Consider the following 17,396-nt stretch of genomic DNA (forward strand, 5'->3'; position numbering starts at 1 on the left):
TCCCTCTCTGTACATAGGCTTTGCCAGTGGTTGACTACAGGAGTGGAGAAAGGTTCATAATGAGATTATGGCTGTAAACAAATGGCAACAGTATCCCTAAGCAATGGACAGTGATCACCACATTTCTCTTCATGACAATGCCTTTCTGTAACAGGTGCAAATCTGTTTTTCTCAATGCTGTGTGTGGCTTTACTGTGGGTGCTGCAGATGTGTCACTGGAGATCCCCAGTCCTGCAGGTTGTCCCATGCCATTCCTTCCTGAAGTGATGAGGGAATACTTGACTCAACCCCTTTATGATCCTTCAGGGATCTCGGGACTTTAGTCCAGACTGGCTCTTGAAGGAATCACTGCATCCATCTTCCCACTTCCCATGTAAGAGTAAATGGAAAAGTAAGTGGACAAGTGGCTCAGAGTTCAGCATGGGACTCTGGCTCCTGAGCATGTTGCCTGATACTTCAGGGGGCTTCCTCTACATAGCTAATGAATGAATTAGTTGAAGAGGCTTAACATCTTGGTCTGTTTTCTGTTGCTATAATTGACTATAATGCGACTAGGTAATTTATAAAGAGTGGAAATTTTTTGGGATAACAGGCCTTGAGTCTGGGAATTTCAAGAACATGACACCAGCATCTGCTGAGGGCCTTTTTGCTGTATTATAACATGCCAGAAGGTATCACATAGTGAAGCAGAACAAGCATGCCAGCTCAGATCATACTTCCTTTTCTCATAAAACCTCTATTGTTACTATGGGGCCCCACCCTCATGGCTTCTTCTAATTTAATTATCCCCTAAAGGTCTTATCTCTAAATAGCATTTACGTATGACTTTTTGAGATTAAGGCCTCAACACAAGAAGTTTAGTGGACATATTCAAATCATAGCAATGAATTTATACTGTGAACTCCTGCAGAATTTGTGTACAGTAATGTTCCATCAAAAATATCCTTTGAGTGACTGTGTCACAGTTATACTACAGCTGGAAACAAGGAACTCTACAAGCAAACTCAACCATTCCCTGGGCAGAGCAACCTAAGGAGGGAGTCCAAAGCCTGGTGATAGCCATTGACCTCAGACTGGGCATCCTTCCAATGAATCTGCTACTGGAGGTGGATAGCCACTTCTGCTTTCACAACTTATCTCTTAGGTGTTATTCCAGCCACACCTAAATGCATCCTAAAAATAAAACTCTCCTTGTTTTAAGCATCAATTCTCATTTCTAAGCTAACGACTTTCTTGGAAGTTAGGACCATTGTGATGCCCAGAGCCAATCAGGAGCTTCCCACTGCCACGGAGCAATGTCAGAATTCTAGCAGGGGGTGGGGAGGAGCCCCTAGCAGTATCTGCCACAGCGTGCATTTATCTAGTGAAGAAACACATTTTTGTGTTTGTTGACAAGGACTGTATTTGCACTAATGATGGCATAGTCCTTCATGCAAATGAGGTACCACATTTGCAACAATCACAGAAGTCCCTTGTGCAAATAAAGGACCGTGTTTGCACCAGTCTCAGGCCTTCTACTGGACCACCAGGGGAAGTGCTCCCCCTCTGGCCTGGGTGAAAATAGTTGCAGGGTCACCTAGAGTTCACAGAGGCTTGTGATGGGAAAAAGTCCAGTGGAAGCTGTTTGCTGGGACAGTGCCTTCAGGAACCAGACTTATGCTTCTGCAGCAAGCAGGGCTGTTTTTGCCATGAAGCTTCTTCAAGGCATCTGTGGAGTGTTTAAAGTAGCCAGTGCTGGAATGAGGGCAGTTCGGCTGGTTGGCTTGGCTGATGGTCCTTCAATCAAGGCATCTTAGGCACCAGGAAGTGGGAGAACAGCTGTCAATTAAGGAGTCAAATCATTTGGACCGCCTCCAACAGCTTATTGGTTAAAGGTGTGGGCACAACAAAAGCTTATCACTAATATTAATTATGCTTTAACAGTATTTAACAGTGCTTTAACAATGCTTAACTCTTGCCCTAGTGTCCAAGGGAGAGTTTGGTCCCTCTAATCTGTCTCAGTAGTTTGCAGTTTGGCCCTAGTTCCATGACCCAGGATTCCTGGAGAGACATCTTTCTCATGCTGGATGCTCATTCCTCATATTGCTATGAGGCAAGGCGAAACTAGCATCTTTGGCTTCAGTTTTTGCTGGTGGCATGCTTATTCTTAGCAATGGGCTTATTTTTTCAAGAAAAATCCTACACTGAGGAATATCAGTAGCTAAGAGAGATGGTGAGGGTGCTGCCAGAGGCAGAGCTGGACCCTCTCTGCCACATCACAGCTATTCCCAAGATGTCCTTCAGCATGTAAGGCCCAATTCCTAATTCTGGCACTAATTCCATTGATCCCGAGACTTAACAAGTCTCTTATTTCCATAGGGCCTCTGTCTGTAATCTGAGGCCTAGGTATAATTTTTGCAATATCTTCATATCTTAGAGATTCAGGAAGGCAAAAACACAGAAATTATAGTTGTGAAAATACCAAGGAAACTAGTAGGTATGATTTGTACCCCATTGTTATGCAAATAGCATTTGCAGTAATCTACCAAGATTGTTAAATGTTGAGGTCCATATTTAAAGACAGAAAATACACAATCAAATATGCATGTTGCTTAGGGGTTTAGAGTGAAAAGTGTTCCCTAAACTGATTTTTTTTCATTGCATCCATTGTCACTTTTTTGCTTAAAAAGTGTTAGAAATTTAGATGTTCTTATTATGGTAAGCAAATGTTCAAGTTTTCAGGCAGTTTCCAAAAGATGTTTTCACCCAGATTTAATTTAATTTCTTTGTTAACTTCAAATTAGTCACAGTGGCAGTTCAAATGAAGAACAAGCTCCATCTAGTGGTTGTTCTTAAGTGTATGATTTAAAGTACATTTTTTGAATAGGTATTATTTAAATAGCTTTCAAAGTCAGAATGCATTAAAAGTTAGAGCACTGCTCCCCATCTGTCCAATTTCCCCTACTCCACCCTATGTACATGAAGGCAAACACTGTTCTTAGTTTCTGGCATTTCCTCAAAGAAATTAAAAAAAATCACACACACATATGTATGCAAGCAAATATATGATCTTTTTTTTACCCATTTTAACACATAGTATACAGTAAAAGTAGTACATTTACTTGCTTTTAGCTTGATTCTTTTCATTTACAAACATTTTTCCTGCCAACTTTTCCATTTTGGCACATTAAACAGATTTTTTTCTTTTTATTTAATATTCCACTGTGCAGATGTTCTATGTTTTATTTGATCACTTCTCTACTGATAGAGTATTTGTAATGTTGTGCTATTGTGAATAACTATTTCTGCCCAAATAACATTATATTCATCCTAGAATATAATTGGGATATATAATTATATATATATTTATATATATATAATTTGGGAGCTGGGTGGGAAGGATAAGACTGTTATTAAAATATCTAATGTTTCTGTTGAGAAGCAGATTGGACTTAGATGTTAATAGTTAAGGACTGTTTATTAATAACGTTCAAGCAACTTTATTGAGATTTATTTTGTAGTTTTAAAATAACTTCGTCAGTTCTTTTGGCCAGTGTGTGTATCTGCATTAATGGCCCTTATCTACCCATGTCAGTGTGAATTGGTATAGAATTATTTCTAGGATTTGACACCTATGAGATGTTTGGTATCATTATGAACAGGATGTGAATTTGGAATTTTAAAATAAATGAAGGACGACCATTTTATGGTAGTGTTACTGAAATGGGACCATAAAGACTATATCTAATAACTTAAGCTTCAGAATATTGCCTCTAACATACTTCATGACATACTCATAGGCTTTTCTTTCTAGTCATTGTAAGTTGGGGGGTTTCTCCACATTTTTCATTTCGGTTACAGAATTTATAACTTAAATACTATAATATATATGTATAAGTATATATGTCTATTGTAATTTGGGTTGTGATATTGTCTGATTGCCACACACAGAGAATATGCCAATTTGTACTCTGCCTCCCTCCCAACCTTCCTCAGACTAGTGAATGAGGGTATCTGTTTCTTATTAGCTTGCCAACACCGTGTGTTATCAGACTGTCTGATTTTGTTCATGTGGTAAGTAAAAATTGTTACCTTCATATAATTTTGATTTGTGCTTGTCTTATTGCATATGAGAGCAAGGATTAGTATACTTAAGTGCTTGTTCTGTGAACCATTTGTTCAAGGCATTTGTTCACTTTTTTGTTTATTTTTAACGAATTATAGGAACTCTTTGATTAAGATTGACCTCTTGCAATAACATCAGTAACAGATATTTTGTTTCAGTTTTCCATTTCACTTTTGACTATTTTCATGTTGCTTTGGTAATGTGACTTTTTGTATAGTTATCACTTTCTTCTTTATGGCTTTATAAATAGTGCGTAGAATTTAGAAGCTTTTTTGAATGAAGATTGTGAAATAATTATTCATGCATTAATACTTTGTGGTCTTATTTCCTCATATGTAAATCATCAATCTATGGAATTTATTCTGGCATTTCATGTGAAATAGGGATTCAGCTAATGTTTTTTTCCAGTTGGCTACTCAATTGGAATGTCTCAATTTTGCTGTTATCTCTCCCATAATTTGATTTACCAGATTTGTCTTACATGTATTAAATTTCCATATATATTTACTTCTGTTTATCAACATTCTATTTTACCCCATTGGATTATCTGCCTGTTTTGGCACTATTTGAATTACTGAGGCCTTATCAAATATCTTATTATCTGATAGAGATCATAGATATTTGGCTTTAGGTTTTCTTGATTTTTTTCCCTTTGTATATATGACTTTAAAATCAAATCCCTTGTTGGCATTTTTATTTGGAAACATTCAATGTATAAAGTAAGTTAGGGAGAATTGATTTCTTTATGATGTCATCTTCTATTAAAAAAAATGTGGACTAGAGCTGTGGCTCAAGTGGTAGAGCACCTGTCTAGCAAGCATAATTCTTGAGTTCAAACCCTAGTATAGAAAAAAACAATCAAACAAACCAAAAAACAAAAACCAACCAAACAAAAAAATCAGATATAGTACACGTTTATTGTTTTTTTGATGTTGTGGATTTTGGGGAGCTGCAGGCAAAGATTTATTAGGATGCCATTGAAAGGGGATTGAATGGTGACTGGCTATGCAAAGGAACATAGTGTGCCCAGATAGGGTTTGAGAGTAAGTTTTATGCCTCAGGTTAGGTCAGTTTTGATTGGCTATCTTCATTTTTGTGGACCTTACTGATTGATTGGATTCACCCCCCCCCCATATTCCATCTGTTCCTTGGTATTCCTTTGTCAGCTATGTTTCCTTAAAATGGGGGCCTCCTCCACATTTGAGTCTTCTCTAGTATATCTTTCTTTTGCTTTATTACTTTGGCAAGTTGGAGCTTTTGTTTCATGCATTTTCTAACTATTTATATGTCTACATGAATGTTATCAGTTTCTTGTGTTAGTTGTGTATCCTGGTGACTCTTAGTAGTTTTTAGTTGATTGCTTGGAGTGTGTGTGTACCAGGTAGAACTCCATATTATATCAGTTTGATGCAAAATTTAATGGCTCAAAACAAACAAACAAAACTAACAGTTGTTTATTATTGATGGTGCATCTGTGGATGACCAGGATCTCTAGGTTTTAACTGGGTTCATTCATGTATTACAGTCAGCTGTGGGTTGGCTGTTAGTTCTGACCTTGGCTGGATTCTTTCACATGTTTGCCTAGAGGCAGGTAGTCTGGTTTAGATCACCTTAACTAAGACGTAATGGCTCTTCTCACATGTGTGCTACCCTGTACCCATCCCCACCAGCAGGCTTAGCCTAGGAATGTTCTTAAATTGGCCCAAGCCTATTCTCTTGAGTACTGAAAATGGAAAAGAGAGGAAGGGAAATGTATGAGCACCTTTTAAAGCCTTTGTGTCTCTCAAATCTACCCATATAGTAACGACCAAAGCAAGTTTCATGGCCAAGTGCAGATTCCAGGGGGTGGGGAAACAGATTCTGCCTCTTTAGTGAGAATTGATGTCAAAGGGTAGGAATCAAGGAAAGCTGACAGGGATTAGGGAAAGGGAGAGATGAATAGGTGGAACACAGAGGATGTTTGTGCAGTGAAACTACTTTGTATGATACTATAATGGTAGATGCATGTCACTATACATTTTTTAAACTCATCTACTATAACACTAACAGTGTACCTTAATATAAATTATGGACTTTGGATAATAAAGTAAATGTACATTCACCAGTTGTAACAAACATGCCATTCTGGTGGGGGATACTGACACTGGGGGTGGTTACATGTATGTGGAGGCAGGGACTATCGGAAAATCTCTGTACCTTCTTCTCAATTTGCTGTGAACCCAAAACTGCTCTAAAGAAGAGTCTGTTTTTAAAAAACCTTTTGAGTAGTAGAGTCAACTATATTTACCTCTATTTTTATTCATTCCGATATTCTCTCCTTTCTGAAAGTCCCAGCCTTTTCTGTTATCATTTCCTTTCGGCTTAGAGAACTTCTTTAGTCATTTTACAGGGTAGGTTTGCTAGCAACATGGTTTTAATTTGTCTAGGAATGCCTTTATCATTCTCCTTCATTCCTGAAAGATATTTTTGCTGAATGTCAGATTTGCTGTTGATGATTCTTTTGTTTCACAACTGGGAAAATATTGAGCTACTTCCTTTAGGCCTCCATGGTTTCTGCTGAGAAATCTGCTATATCCCAATGAGTCTTCCCTTATAAGAATACATCTTTTCTCTCAAGCTGCCTTGAAGAATTTTTTTCTTTGACTTAGTTTTCAGAAATTAGATTGTGATCTATCTTGGCATGGGTTTCTTTGTGTTTATCCAGCTCAGCATCCTGAATCTGAAAGTTTATTATATCTTTTGTTCAACTGGGGAAGATTATATTTTATATTTTTTCAGTCTCAGCTTTTCTCTTGACTCTTTTGAAACCTTTAAGATACATAGATGTTGGCTCTGTTATTTGTCTTAAAAGTTTCTGAGAAATATTTGCCTTATTTTTTAGTCCATATTCTCTTTGTTGTTGAGATTTGTCTACTGATTTGTGTCTTAGTCTTCTCAGACTGCTATAACAAAATATTTTAGACTGGCTTTTAAACAATAGAAATTTATTTTTCACAGTTCTAGAGGGTGGATATCCAAGATTAAGGTGCTGGAAGATTTAGTGCCTGGTGAGACCTGTTTCTCTTAGACAGTTCCTTTCCACTGTGTCCTCACATGGCAAATCTCTGGGGCCTCTTTTATAAGGGCATCAAATCCATCACCTACACAATACTACTGAGTTCACCAGTGAGTTTTTTTTTAAATTTTGGTTACAATACTTTTCATTTCTATAATTTTCATTTTATGCTTTTTATAACTCATATTTCTTTGATGAGTTTTTCCTATTGGCTTCAAGAGAATTTGTTGTAATTGCTTGCTGAAGCATTGCTATGATGGTTGTTTTAAAATTCTGGTGAGCCTATTCTGATGTCTGATTTATCCTGGTATCACACAGTTAATGATAGAGTCAGTTATCAAGCATGGGTGAGGTTCTTTCAGGCTTAGACTGTGATTTGCTTGGAAACATTTTAGAGAGCAGAGGAGGAACCCCTCTTCCCAGTTTAGGTCTACTGAGAAGTAGACACTAAGATGGGTTAAAGACACACTAGGGAGAAAACATCTGTGAAGGACAAAGAGATTGGTAGATTGGTAAGAAGAGGCTCCAGAATATAGGCAGGTAGGATGGACTCTGTGAAGGGAGAGAAGGAGAAAGGGGTGGAGGTGGGAAAGTCTCAAACACTGTGAAGATTAAGCCTTTGCCACAGTTAAAATAGAGTCTTCTTGGGCAGTGGGGGGGGGAGGGTGGGTCCTGAAGCAAAAGTTGCCTATTGGGTGGGGGTGGCCTGACTCTAGAACCTTCCAGGCTCAATCAGCAGCTGGAGCAGTCCAAAAGAAGACTGCCTTTAGGGTGAACTTGAGTTAATTCAAAGATGTGGCCATGAAGGCAGGGTCTGTCCATAGCATCTCTGAGCAACCCTCCTCATGGCCACCATAGTCTACCCCTTGTACCACACAGTTTGCTGTCTTTCTTCCATCTCCACATATTCTGCCCTTACTTGGGCTGTCTCAGAAAATGAAAATGTCTGCAATCTTTAAAGCTCTATAAAGGAGGAAAAGCTGCAATCTTGTTTTAAGTAGAATTATTAGAAAATCCTTCCTTTTCTCTTTCCAGTTGACCCCATGTATTGAGCATATATGTGTTACATACATAGTCAAACAAGAGTTACAGCCAGGACATCTGTTTCCTTGATCACCAATAACTCATTGTCTTAATGCTTATGTGATATGTGTTCTGCACAGGTACGATTTAAATCTGGATGAAATGAGAGCATTGACGGTTCAGAGAGTGAATTTTACCTTGGGTCTCCCTCTGTTAAAACGTGCATTGCAGGAACTGGTAAGTGTCATTGTTATTTCCATAGGGTCGTGTGTGTGTGTTTGTGTGTGTGTATGTGTGTGTGTGTGTGTGTGTGTGTGTGTGTGAGAGAGAGAGAGAGAGAGAGAGAGAGAGAGAGAGAGAGAGAGAGATTGTTTTGTCCACAAAACAACAAAACATACAGCTATTGTACAGGGGAATGTCTTCTTCAGCTCCTCTTTCAGTTTGCTCCCTGTTAACTTAATTGACTCCCTTCCCCTGGACCATGTTCACTTCTTCAACTCACAGGCTAGGGAAAAGGAGAATTGGCAGAAGTAGTGAAGTATTTTTTCACAAAACCATTATAACTTTAGGCATAAATTGCTGAGAAATAGAAATAACTCATTTTAAAGACCTTTAAAGGCGTTTTAGACCTGTCCAAAGTTTATGAGTCTTGTTTGTCTAAAAATTGCCATTCTAAATTTGCTGATATTATTTTAGTCATTAGCATCATGATAAAGAAGGAAAGAAAGACAGGCTGAGATTCTGTGATTGGAGGTTTCCTTCATGATATTAGCATTAGGAGCTATATATTCTAGCCAAGTTTAAATCTATGTTCATTTCTGTACCTCCTGGGGAGCCCCTAGGGGACAGGTCTGAACTAGGGTAGACTGGTGGTTTGGGAGATGGCTGACAGCTGATCCCATTCTGCAGTGAGTCCAACCCTTCTGCTCAGTGGGGTCTGAGAGAGAGTCTGATGATTGAAGGATGGGGTCCTCTTAGTCCTGGGAAGCATCTTTCTCTGTGGAATGTAGGCCAGAGCTGGGAGAATAGATCCCTCCTACTCTATCCTTTGGTTGATCCTGAGGAGATAAGAGCAGAACTCAACATCTTCTCAGGAAGGAATTCCAGGCACAGGATTGGCCCTAGACAATCCTGCCTAGGATCCCGCCTAGGTGACCTGTTTGGCACCTCTTTACCTCTTTGTGAATTTGGAAAGCCAAAGTATTATTCACCTGGAAGCTGACGAGGGTACCACAGCACTAGCCTTCAATGGAGAGCATGTACAAAGATGTTCAGTTGGTAAAAGAAAACTTCCCCATCATAAAGTGAAATGCTTACAAAGTCTAAAAAATAATTTCATGCCAATTAGTTTGGTTAAGATTTTCAAACTAGCAAATTGTATGTCTCTATGATATACATTTAGAGTTGTGAATACAAACAAAGCCAAAAAACCCAATCTTCTTGGCTTCCAACCACTTTATCAGGGTCCAACCTGTACACGCATTCATCATGGGGCTGATGGGAAAGTGGACTTTTGGCAGGAGGCCAACCTTCTGCTGTCTTAATCAACTCAGTATGTCTATGACTTAAACTACTGTCAATACTCAGGACCCTGATACAAGGAGAGAGGATCCTTTAATGAGGCTTGCTAATTGCTGACCAACCTGCTGAATCTAAAGGATTAACCTCCTAATGAAGTATGTTGAGCCCTGGATCCAATTATCTTCCTGTTTTTGTGACTCCCTTAGTGGCCTTCGGCAGTCTGGACAATTTTCTGTCCTGGATAATTAGAAATAACTCCTCCACAAGGCACAGGATTGGCCCTAGACAATCCTGCCTAGGATCTCACCTAGACAATCCTGCCTAGGATCTCACCTAGGTGACCTATTTGGCACCTCTTTACCTCTTTGTGAATTTTCAAAGCCAACGAGCCTGAATGAAATCAAACTGGATGTCAGTGCAGCAGGCTCATCTTGCTGGGCGGATGTCATGAGACTTGGCAGCCCATCTGTATTTGAAGGCTCTCAAATTCCACTCCATAAGCAGCTGGAGGAGCTGTCCACAAACGTCCAGTAATTCTAGAAGTGTTACATGATTCATCCTGCCGCTTAATAAAAATATTGAGTCGTGGCTGTCCTGACCATTCAGAGAGCATGCCAGGCCCTTCCATCTTTCCTTGGCCCCCACTCCATATTGCTGTTAACTTTTGTGGGTGAGCCGATGAGCTCAGAGGCAGAGTGCAATGTGTAATGTGTAATGATGATGTTCTCAAGCGCAAATGAGGAGGGAGCCTCATCGTTCCAGGTCTCCATGGACAGTTCACAGGCCAAGAATAAGCCATTAAACAATTTCCACTCTGTGTTTTCCTCTCCACCATCTCTGTAAGATGAGATGTTCCAATAATCTTAAAGGAGAAATAGCATTATCTAGGACAAACTGCAGAGTGCGCGCGCACACACACACGCACACACACATGACACACAGCAATGTGAACACCATCATTGCACTCAGTAGTGGCACTTCCTTCACCTGTTGCTAGTGGCATCACCTTTGTGCACCTCAGCCAAGGACTCCAGGATTGGGTCCTGGGTAGAGGAATCGCTGACTCCCTCTGTCCAAAGGAAGAGACAGAAGACTCAGCTTGTTTGTGTGTTTTGTGGCAGCACTGAAGCAGGAGCTGTGACTCCTTCCTGGGAAGTCTTGTCCTGTGTAGGGGACAGCGTTTTCAGAGACACTTAATCCTGGAAGCTGAAAAGGAGTGGATGGTCCACACCAATTTTCATAACAAAGAATGACTGCTCAAATGTACTGCATATATATTTTGTATCAGCTTCAGTGCCAAGAACTTTAAATGGATGATCATGTTGAATATTTGCTGAATATTCTCAAGGTGTTCCCATTTTACAGGTAAGTAAACTTAGTAATGGCCTGAGGTTAGTTATACAACTAGTGAGTTGTATATGTAACTAGTAGAACATGAATCCAGGCTCAGATAGCCAGTTAACTGAGTCTCCTTCAATCTGGTGATGCTCATCCCTGGCTGCACACTACAATCAGCTATGGAGTATTAAAAAAATTCTGCAGTCTGGACCTCCCCTGACCACAACTGTGGTGCTGGAGATGAACCCAGGGCCTTGCACATTCTAGGCAAGCACTTTAATGACTTGAATCAAGCCCTCAGCCCTTTTGTTTTGTATTTTTCTTTTGAGATAGGGTCTCCCTAACTTTGCCCAGGCTGCCCTCAATTGCAATCCTCCTGCCTGTGTCTCCTGAGTACCTGAGATAACAGACATGTGCCACCATGCCTGACTTGCTGTCTAGGATTTTTTTCAGGCCAACAGAAATAGCATTTAACTCTACCAGGTGATCTGGTACACGTGTGGGTTGAATACTGTTGCTCTGTATTTCTTTCCCAACACTCAGTACTGTCTCCTCCAAATTGTTCTCATTTAGCACATGATCCATCAATCATGGTTCAGGGTTGGCTCAGAGGAACATTCCACATCAACATTTCCTTCTCCCAGGAAGCAGGCAGTTGGGGTCAGGCTTGACCAACTTGGTCAACTGGACAGTGAAGCATCCATCCCTGCTGCCACAACCTGTCACCCCTCCTCCTCATCCCCATGATTCATATAGGTGGATGGCATGGTAGCACCATCATGCCTAAATCAAGTATGATCTGAGTACTTCCTCCTGGGTATCCCTAAGATGCTTTCAGGTGCTACCTGAGAAGTACAAGTCTGAGTACATGTGTGTGACACTGGATTTTCATCATAAACTTCAACCAAAACAAAATTATCACAGCTAATTGAGTATAAAAGTAGATGTGAAAGTCTAACTATCTTTTAAAAAATTGTTTATACATTTATTCATATGTATATATATTGTTTGGGCCACCTCTCCCCCCTGCCCTCCACCCTACTCCCCTTTCTCCATCAACCCCCAACTATGTTAAATTAGGCCAGATAGTAAAACAATTTACAAAACAATGCCATTCTTCCCACAGATTTTTTTGTTTGTTTTGGATATTATGGTTATTTTTCATAAAAAGTATGAAATGTAATGGGTTTACTATTGTCACTTAAAAATGAATAAATAACAAAATTCTCAGTTTTAATTACTAATATGGCAAATTTCTAGATTTAATCTACATAAAGAAAAGTTCTTTGGAATCCTATGTAGTTTTTAAGTTTAAAGGGGTCCAGGAACCATAATGTTTGAGGATCACTGATCTAAATCATCCATGGTTTTCTCTGGAAGACCAATTTCAGCAGCTTGGAGGGAAATTAGCAAAAGATTGTGACTTTACAATTATATTTATAATAATTTTCTATTACTTTGATCAGAATTTTAAATAATCTCAGTTTTGGGTGCTTTTGTTTTTATATTTAGAGAGATACCAAGTGGGAGATTAGATCTGAAATATTCTAAGTTCACTTTACCTTAGAAGTCATTTGGGAATGGGGAAATGGTTGTTTTCCTGATTATCCCCTGAGAAAATGAGCAGCCTTTTCCAGGAAATTGTGGGTGTGTTGCAGAAAATTAACTAAGCAGTGAACATGTCAAGAGCTGAGGATGCCTACCTGCCACAGGTCCACCAGAGCAGTCCATCCCATCTGGGCCCTGCCCTATTTAAATACCAGCATCAGACCCCATTTGTCCTGCAGAACATGACAGAATATACCTTCCCCACCCCATCCTAGTACTGGGATGACCTTCTTATTCTGAGCTCTTGGCTACCTCACCCTGGCCTTGGCTCTATCCTTGGCCCTCTGGCTTCTGTTTGTCCTGGAACCCAGGCTTTTCCTAGTGGGCTGTGACAGCCTGCCCTGGCTCTTGTTCCTTGTGCTGCCTTTGGCAGGAGTCTTTGTCCCAACTCCAGCTCCACAAACTTGGATGTTGGCCACTTGGCTAGCACTCTGGCCAGGCCAGCCCTGGCCCCATGGGATACTGTGGAGGATTTGAGCAGAGATGACAGGATGAAGTGGTCTGTTTATAGAAGTCTCTCTGTATAGATTGGCTCCTGAACTGTGTTGTCATCTGTGATGGCCACAGGGATTACTTGAAAAGGGAGTGAGTTGCCTGCCAAGGACTCTAGTGCAGCTGGAATTATGGTGCTATTTATTTTTGACACTGAAACCATTCTGCATAATAAAATCTTTTCATTTTAAAGCTTAATTATTATACTTGCAGTAAAATATTATATAAAAAAATAACAATTATTTCTTGCTACCGTCTGCTAAGTCCCTTCTAGATGCCCTGTGAGGTGATTCATTCATTTTATAATTTTTTATTGAGTTCCTACTATGAGCCAGGCACCATTCAAAGAGCAGTGAAGAAAGCAGGCAAAAAATACTTGTCTTTATGGAACTTACATTTTAGTGTGGGAGGAAACATACAATAAACTAATAGTCAAGTAAATTTATGGTGCGTTAGATGGTGATAAACAATATCACCATCTCACATCTGTAATCCCAGTCCTGAGGAGGTAGAGACTGGAAGGATCACAATTCAAGGCCAACCTGGGTAAAAGTTGGTGAGATTCCATCTCAATCAATAAGCTGGGCATGGTGGCATATGCCTCTCATCCCAGCTATGGAGGAGGCCATAGATAGGAGGATGGCTGTCAGAGGATAGCCCTGGGCAAAAAACATGAGACCCTACCTGAACAATAACTAAAGCAAAAAGGGATGGGGGTATGACTCAAGTTGTAGAGCATGTACCTGTCAAGCACACAAGGCCCTGAGTTAAAACCCCAGTATTGCAAAAGAAAAAAATAATGATCAAACATGGTAAATTAGGAAGGAGAAAAGTAAAATTGTCTCTGTTGGCAAGTGACATGGTCTTTTAAATAGAAAACCCTAATAATACTGCAGATTTTGCTAGGATTAATCACTGAATTCAGCAAAGTAGCAGGATAAAAATCAATATGCAGAACTAATTTGCATTTCCATGTACTATGACAAATAATGGAAAGGAAACAAGATGCAATTTTATTTACAATAGCATCGAAAAGAATAAAATATTTAGAAATAAGTTAACCAAGGAGGTGAAATACTTATACATTTAGAACTATAAAATATTGCTGAAAGAATTAAAGGAGACACTTTAATTCTTAAAAAGAATTAAAATTAAAAAGAATTAATTCTTAAAAAGACTTAATATTGTTAAGATGTTGAAAATACCCAAAGAAAGCAACATGTTCAGTGAGATTTTTTTGCAGAAGTAGAAAAAAATCATCCTAAATTTCATTCGAAAATTTTCAAGGGACCTCAGATAGACAGAACAATCTTAAAAAAGTAGAACAATTTGGAGGTTTTGCACTTCTTGAATTCAAAACTTACTCCAAAGTTCCAATAACTAAAGTGGTTTGCTACTGACATAAAGACAGTCATATAGACCAATGGGATAGAATAGAGAGATATTAGAAAGGAGCCCTGTATGTATAATCAATGATTATCAACAAGGGTGTCAAGACTATTCAATGAGAACAAGCAATGCTGGGGTAACCAGATATCCACATGCAAAAGAATGAGTTAGAACCTTACATACCATATACAAAATCAACTCAATATGTATTAAGTAGCTAAATGTAAGAGCTAAAATTAATAAACTATTAGGAGAAAACACAGGGAAAGTTTTCATGAAATTGGATTTGGAAATGATTTCTTCTTTTTTTTTGTTTTTGTTTTGGGATTTCTCATCATAGTATGCTATTTAATGTTCTTGAATTAACTGGGTTGAGTACGGCCTTTGGAAATGATTTCTTGATACCAAAAGAAAAGCACTTAAAAAACAGGTAATATTTATCACAAACAATTCAGAAAAAAATTTGTAAAAATTTATTAAAAATGAATTTGCCTATATCAAAATTTAAAACTTTTGTGCATCAAAGGTGCTGTGTTTGAACATGTCTCTCAAGATTCATGTGTTAGAAACGTCAGCCTATTGCAACAGTGTTGAGAGGTAGGATCTTTAAGAGGTAACTAATTATGAAGACTCTGCCCTCATGAGTGGATTAATGCCACTACTGTGAGAGTGGGTTAGTTATGTGAGTGGGTTCCTGACAAAAGGATGAGTTTGTCCCCTATCTCCAACATGTTCGTTTGTTCTTCTGCCTTCTACCATGGGACAATACAGCCAGAAGATGCTTTCCAGATTTAAGCCCCTCAACCTTGGACTTACTAGTCTGTAAAAAATAAATCTCTGTTCTTTACAAATTACCCAGCCTCAAGTATTCTGTGATAGCAACACAAAATGGACTAAGACAAAAGGACACTATCATCAGAATGAAAAGATAATCCATGGAATGGGAGAAAATATTTGCAAATTGTATGAATGACATGGGATGGATAGCTATAATGTATAAAGAACTCCCACAGCTCCACAACAACAAAATAGACAACTAGATTTAAAAATAGCCAAAGGACTTGAAGAGACTTTTCTCTAATGAAGATATATACAAACGGGCAATAAATACGTGGAATGATGCCCAATATCACTAATAAGTAGGAAAATGGAAATCAAAACCACAATGACATACACCTTACATTCATTAGGATGGCTACTATAAAATAAAAAGACAAAACCCATTGGAGAAAATGTGAAGAAATTAGAACCCTTATGGATTCCTGGTACTGAGGTAAAAGTGGGAAATTATCATAGCTTCTGTGCAAGACAGTATGGAATTTCCTTCAAAAACTAAGCACAGAAACACCATATGATCCAGAAATTCTACTTCTTGGCATATGCCACAAAAATGTGAAAGTAGAAAGTCAAGTAGTGTATACCTATGTTAATAGTAGCATTATTGGGCTGGTGGAGTGACTCAAGTGGAATAAGAGTGCCTGCCTAGCAACCAGCAGACCCTTAGTTCAAAACCCAGTCCTGAAAAAAAAAACATTACTCACAATAGCTAAAAATGGAAACAACTCAAATGTCTGTTAGCAGATGAATGGATGAACAAGATGTGGTACATATGTACAATGAAATATTCAGCTTTAAAAAGGAAGGGAAATTTGACATATGCTACAACGTGGATGAGGCTCGAAGACATTATGCTTAAGTGAAATCAGCCAGTTACAAGAAGTCAATTACTTTGTGATTCTATTTATGTGAAGTATCTAGAGTAGTCAAACTCAGAGACAGAGAACAGAATGGTGGTTTCCAGGATCCGGGGGAAGGGAGAATGGAGAGTTGTTAAAGAGGTTTGGATTTTCAATGTAGAAAGATTAAAAAGTTCTGGAGATGGATGATAATGATGGTTGCACAAAATGAGTGTACATAATGCCACAGAAATATACATTTAAAATAGTTGAAGTAATAAAGTTTATGTTGAATTATTATTTTTTAAAATCAAGCCATGTAAAAGTGCTGAGGAGAGTTGGTGGGACAGACAAGAGAACTTCATGATTAGTTGATATTGAAGAATATGCCTAAGAGAGTCAGGGAGTGAATTGGGTGGAGGTTGGGGCAGTAGCATCCAAGCAGTGGGAGTGTACTAGATAACATGGTCACATATTATGAGCAGAGGGAGTGAGGAGGAGAGAGAAGGTGACAAACCAGGGAGATGATGGGTTACTAGATCATGAAAGACCCTAGAAAGAGTTTGATTTTCTTTAGAGTGAATATAATGAGAAGCCTCTGAAAGGACTGCTGGGACTGAGACTATGTGACAAGCAGGATGGCCAACAAGGAAATGAGTTGAGAGGATTTTGTAGTTACCTAGGAGAGAGGTGGTAATGACTAGGACCATCTTTTGGCTGTAGTTGAAGTGGCTGAATTAAGATTCTGCTGAAATCCTACTGTAAAAGCAGTAGGATCTGCTGATAGATGGCTAGTCATGAGGGAGAGGAACAAAAAGATTATTATGTGGTGCTTGGCCTGAGCAACTAGAAGGTGGGAAGACTGGAAGAGATTAGAGGTAAAATCAGCAGTTGATCTTTGGATAAAGCCAGTAATTTGAGATGTTTAGGGGCAAGGTATGGGAAATAATGAGCACAGAAATGAAGTAAGAGCTATGAGACTGGATGGATCTCCACAGTGTGAATGCTGAGAGAAGGCCCAAGGACTGAATCTGTGGGTGCTGGAAAGGACCAGACAGGCACAAGTAGTAGAGGACAGTCAAGCACTTTGCATACATTATCCCATTAAATCCTCCTAGCAAATCAATAAAGAACGTGTGATTCCCCATTCTATAGGTTAGGGCGCTAATATTTAGAGATAAAAGGTAAC

General features: G+C 39.0%; 1 protein-coding gene across 1 annotated transcript in view; it reads left to right on the forward strand.

The window, feature by feature from the left end:
- Acoxl (acyl-CoA oxidase like) overlaps positions 1-17,396 on the forward strand; it is a 353,884-nt gene that overhangs the window by 17,431 nt on the left and 319,057 nt on the right. The window contains exon 2 of the mRNA XM_074050254.1: positions 8,324-8,420. Coding sequence (XP_073906355.1) covers positions 8,324-8,420 — 97 coding nt within the window. The remainder of the gene's footprint in view (positions 1-8,323; positions 8,421-17,396) is intronic.

The sequence above is a fragment of the Castor canadensis genome, chromosome 12 (genome assembly GCF_047511655.1).
Source record: "Castor canadensis chromosome 12, mCasCan1.hap1v2, whole genome shotgun sequence".
NCBI classification, from domain to species: Eukaryota; Metazoa; Chordata; class Mammalia; order Rodentia; family Castoridae; genus Castor; species Castor canadensis.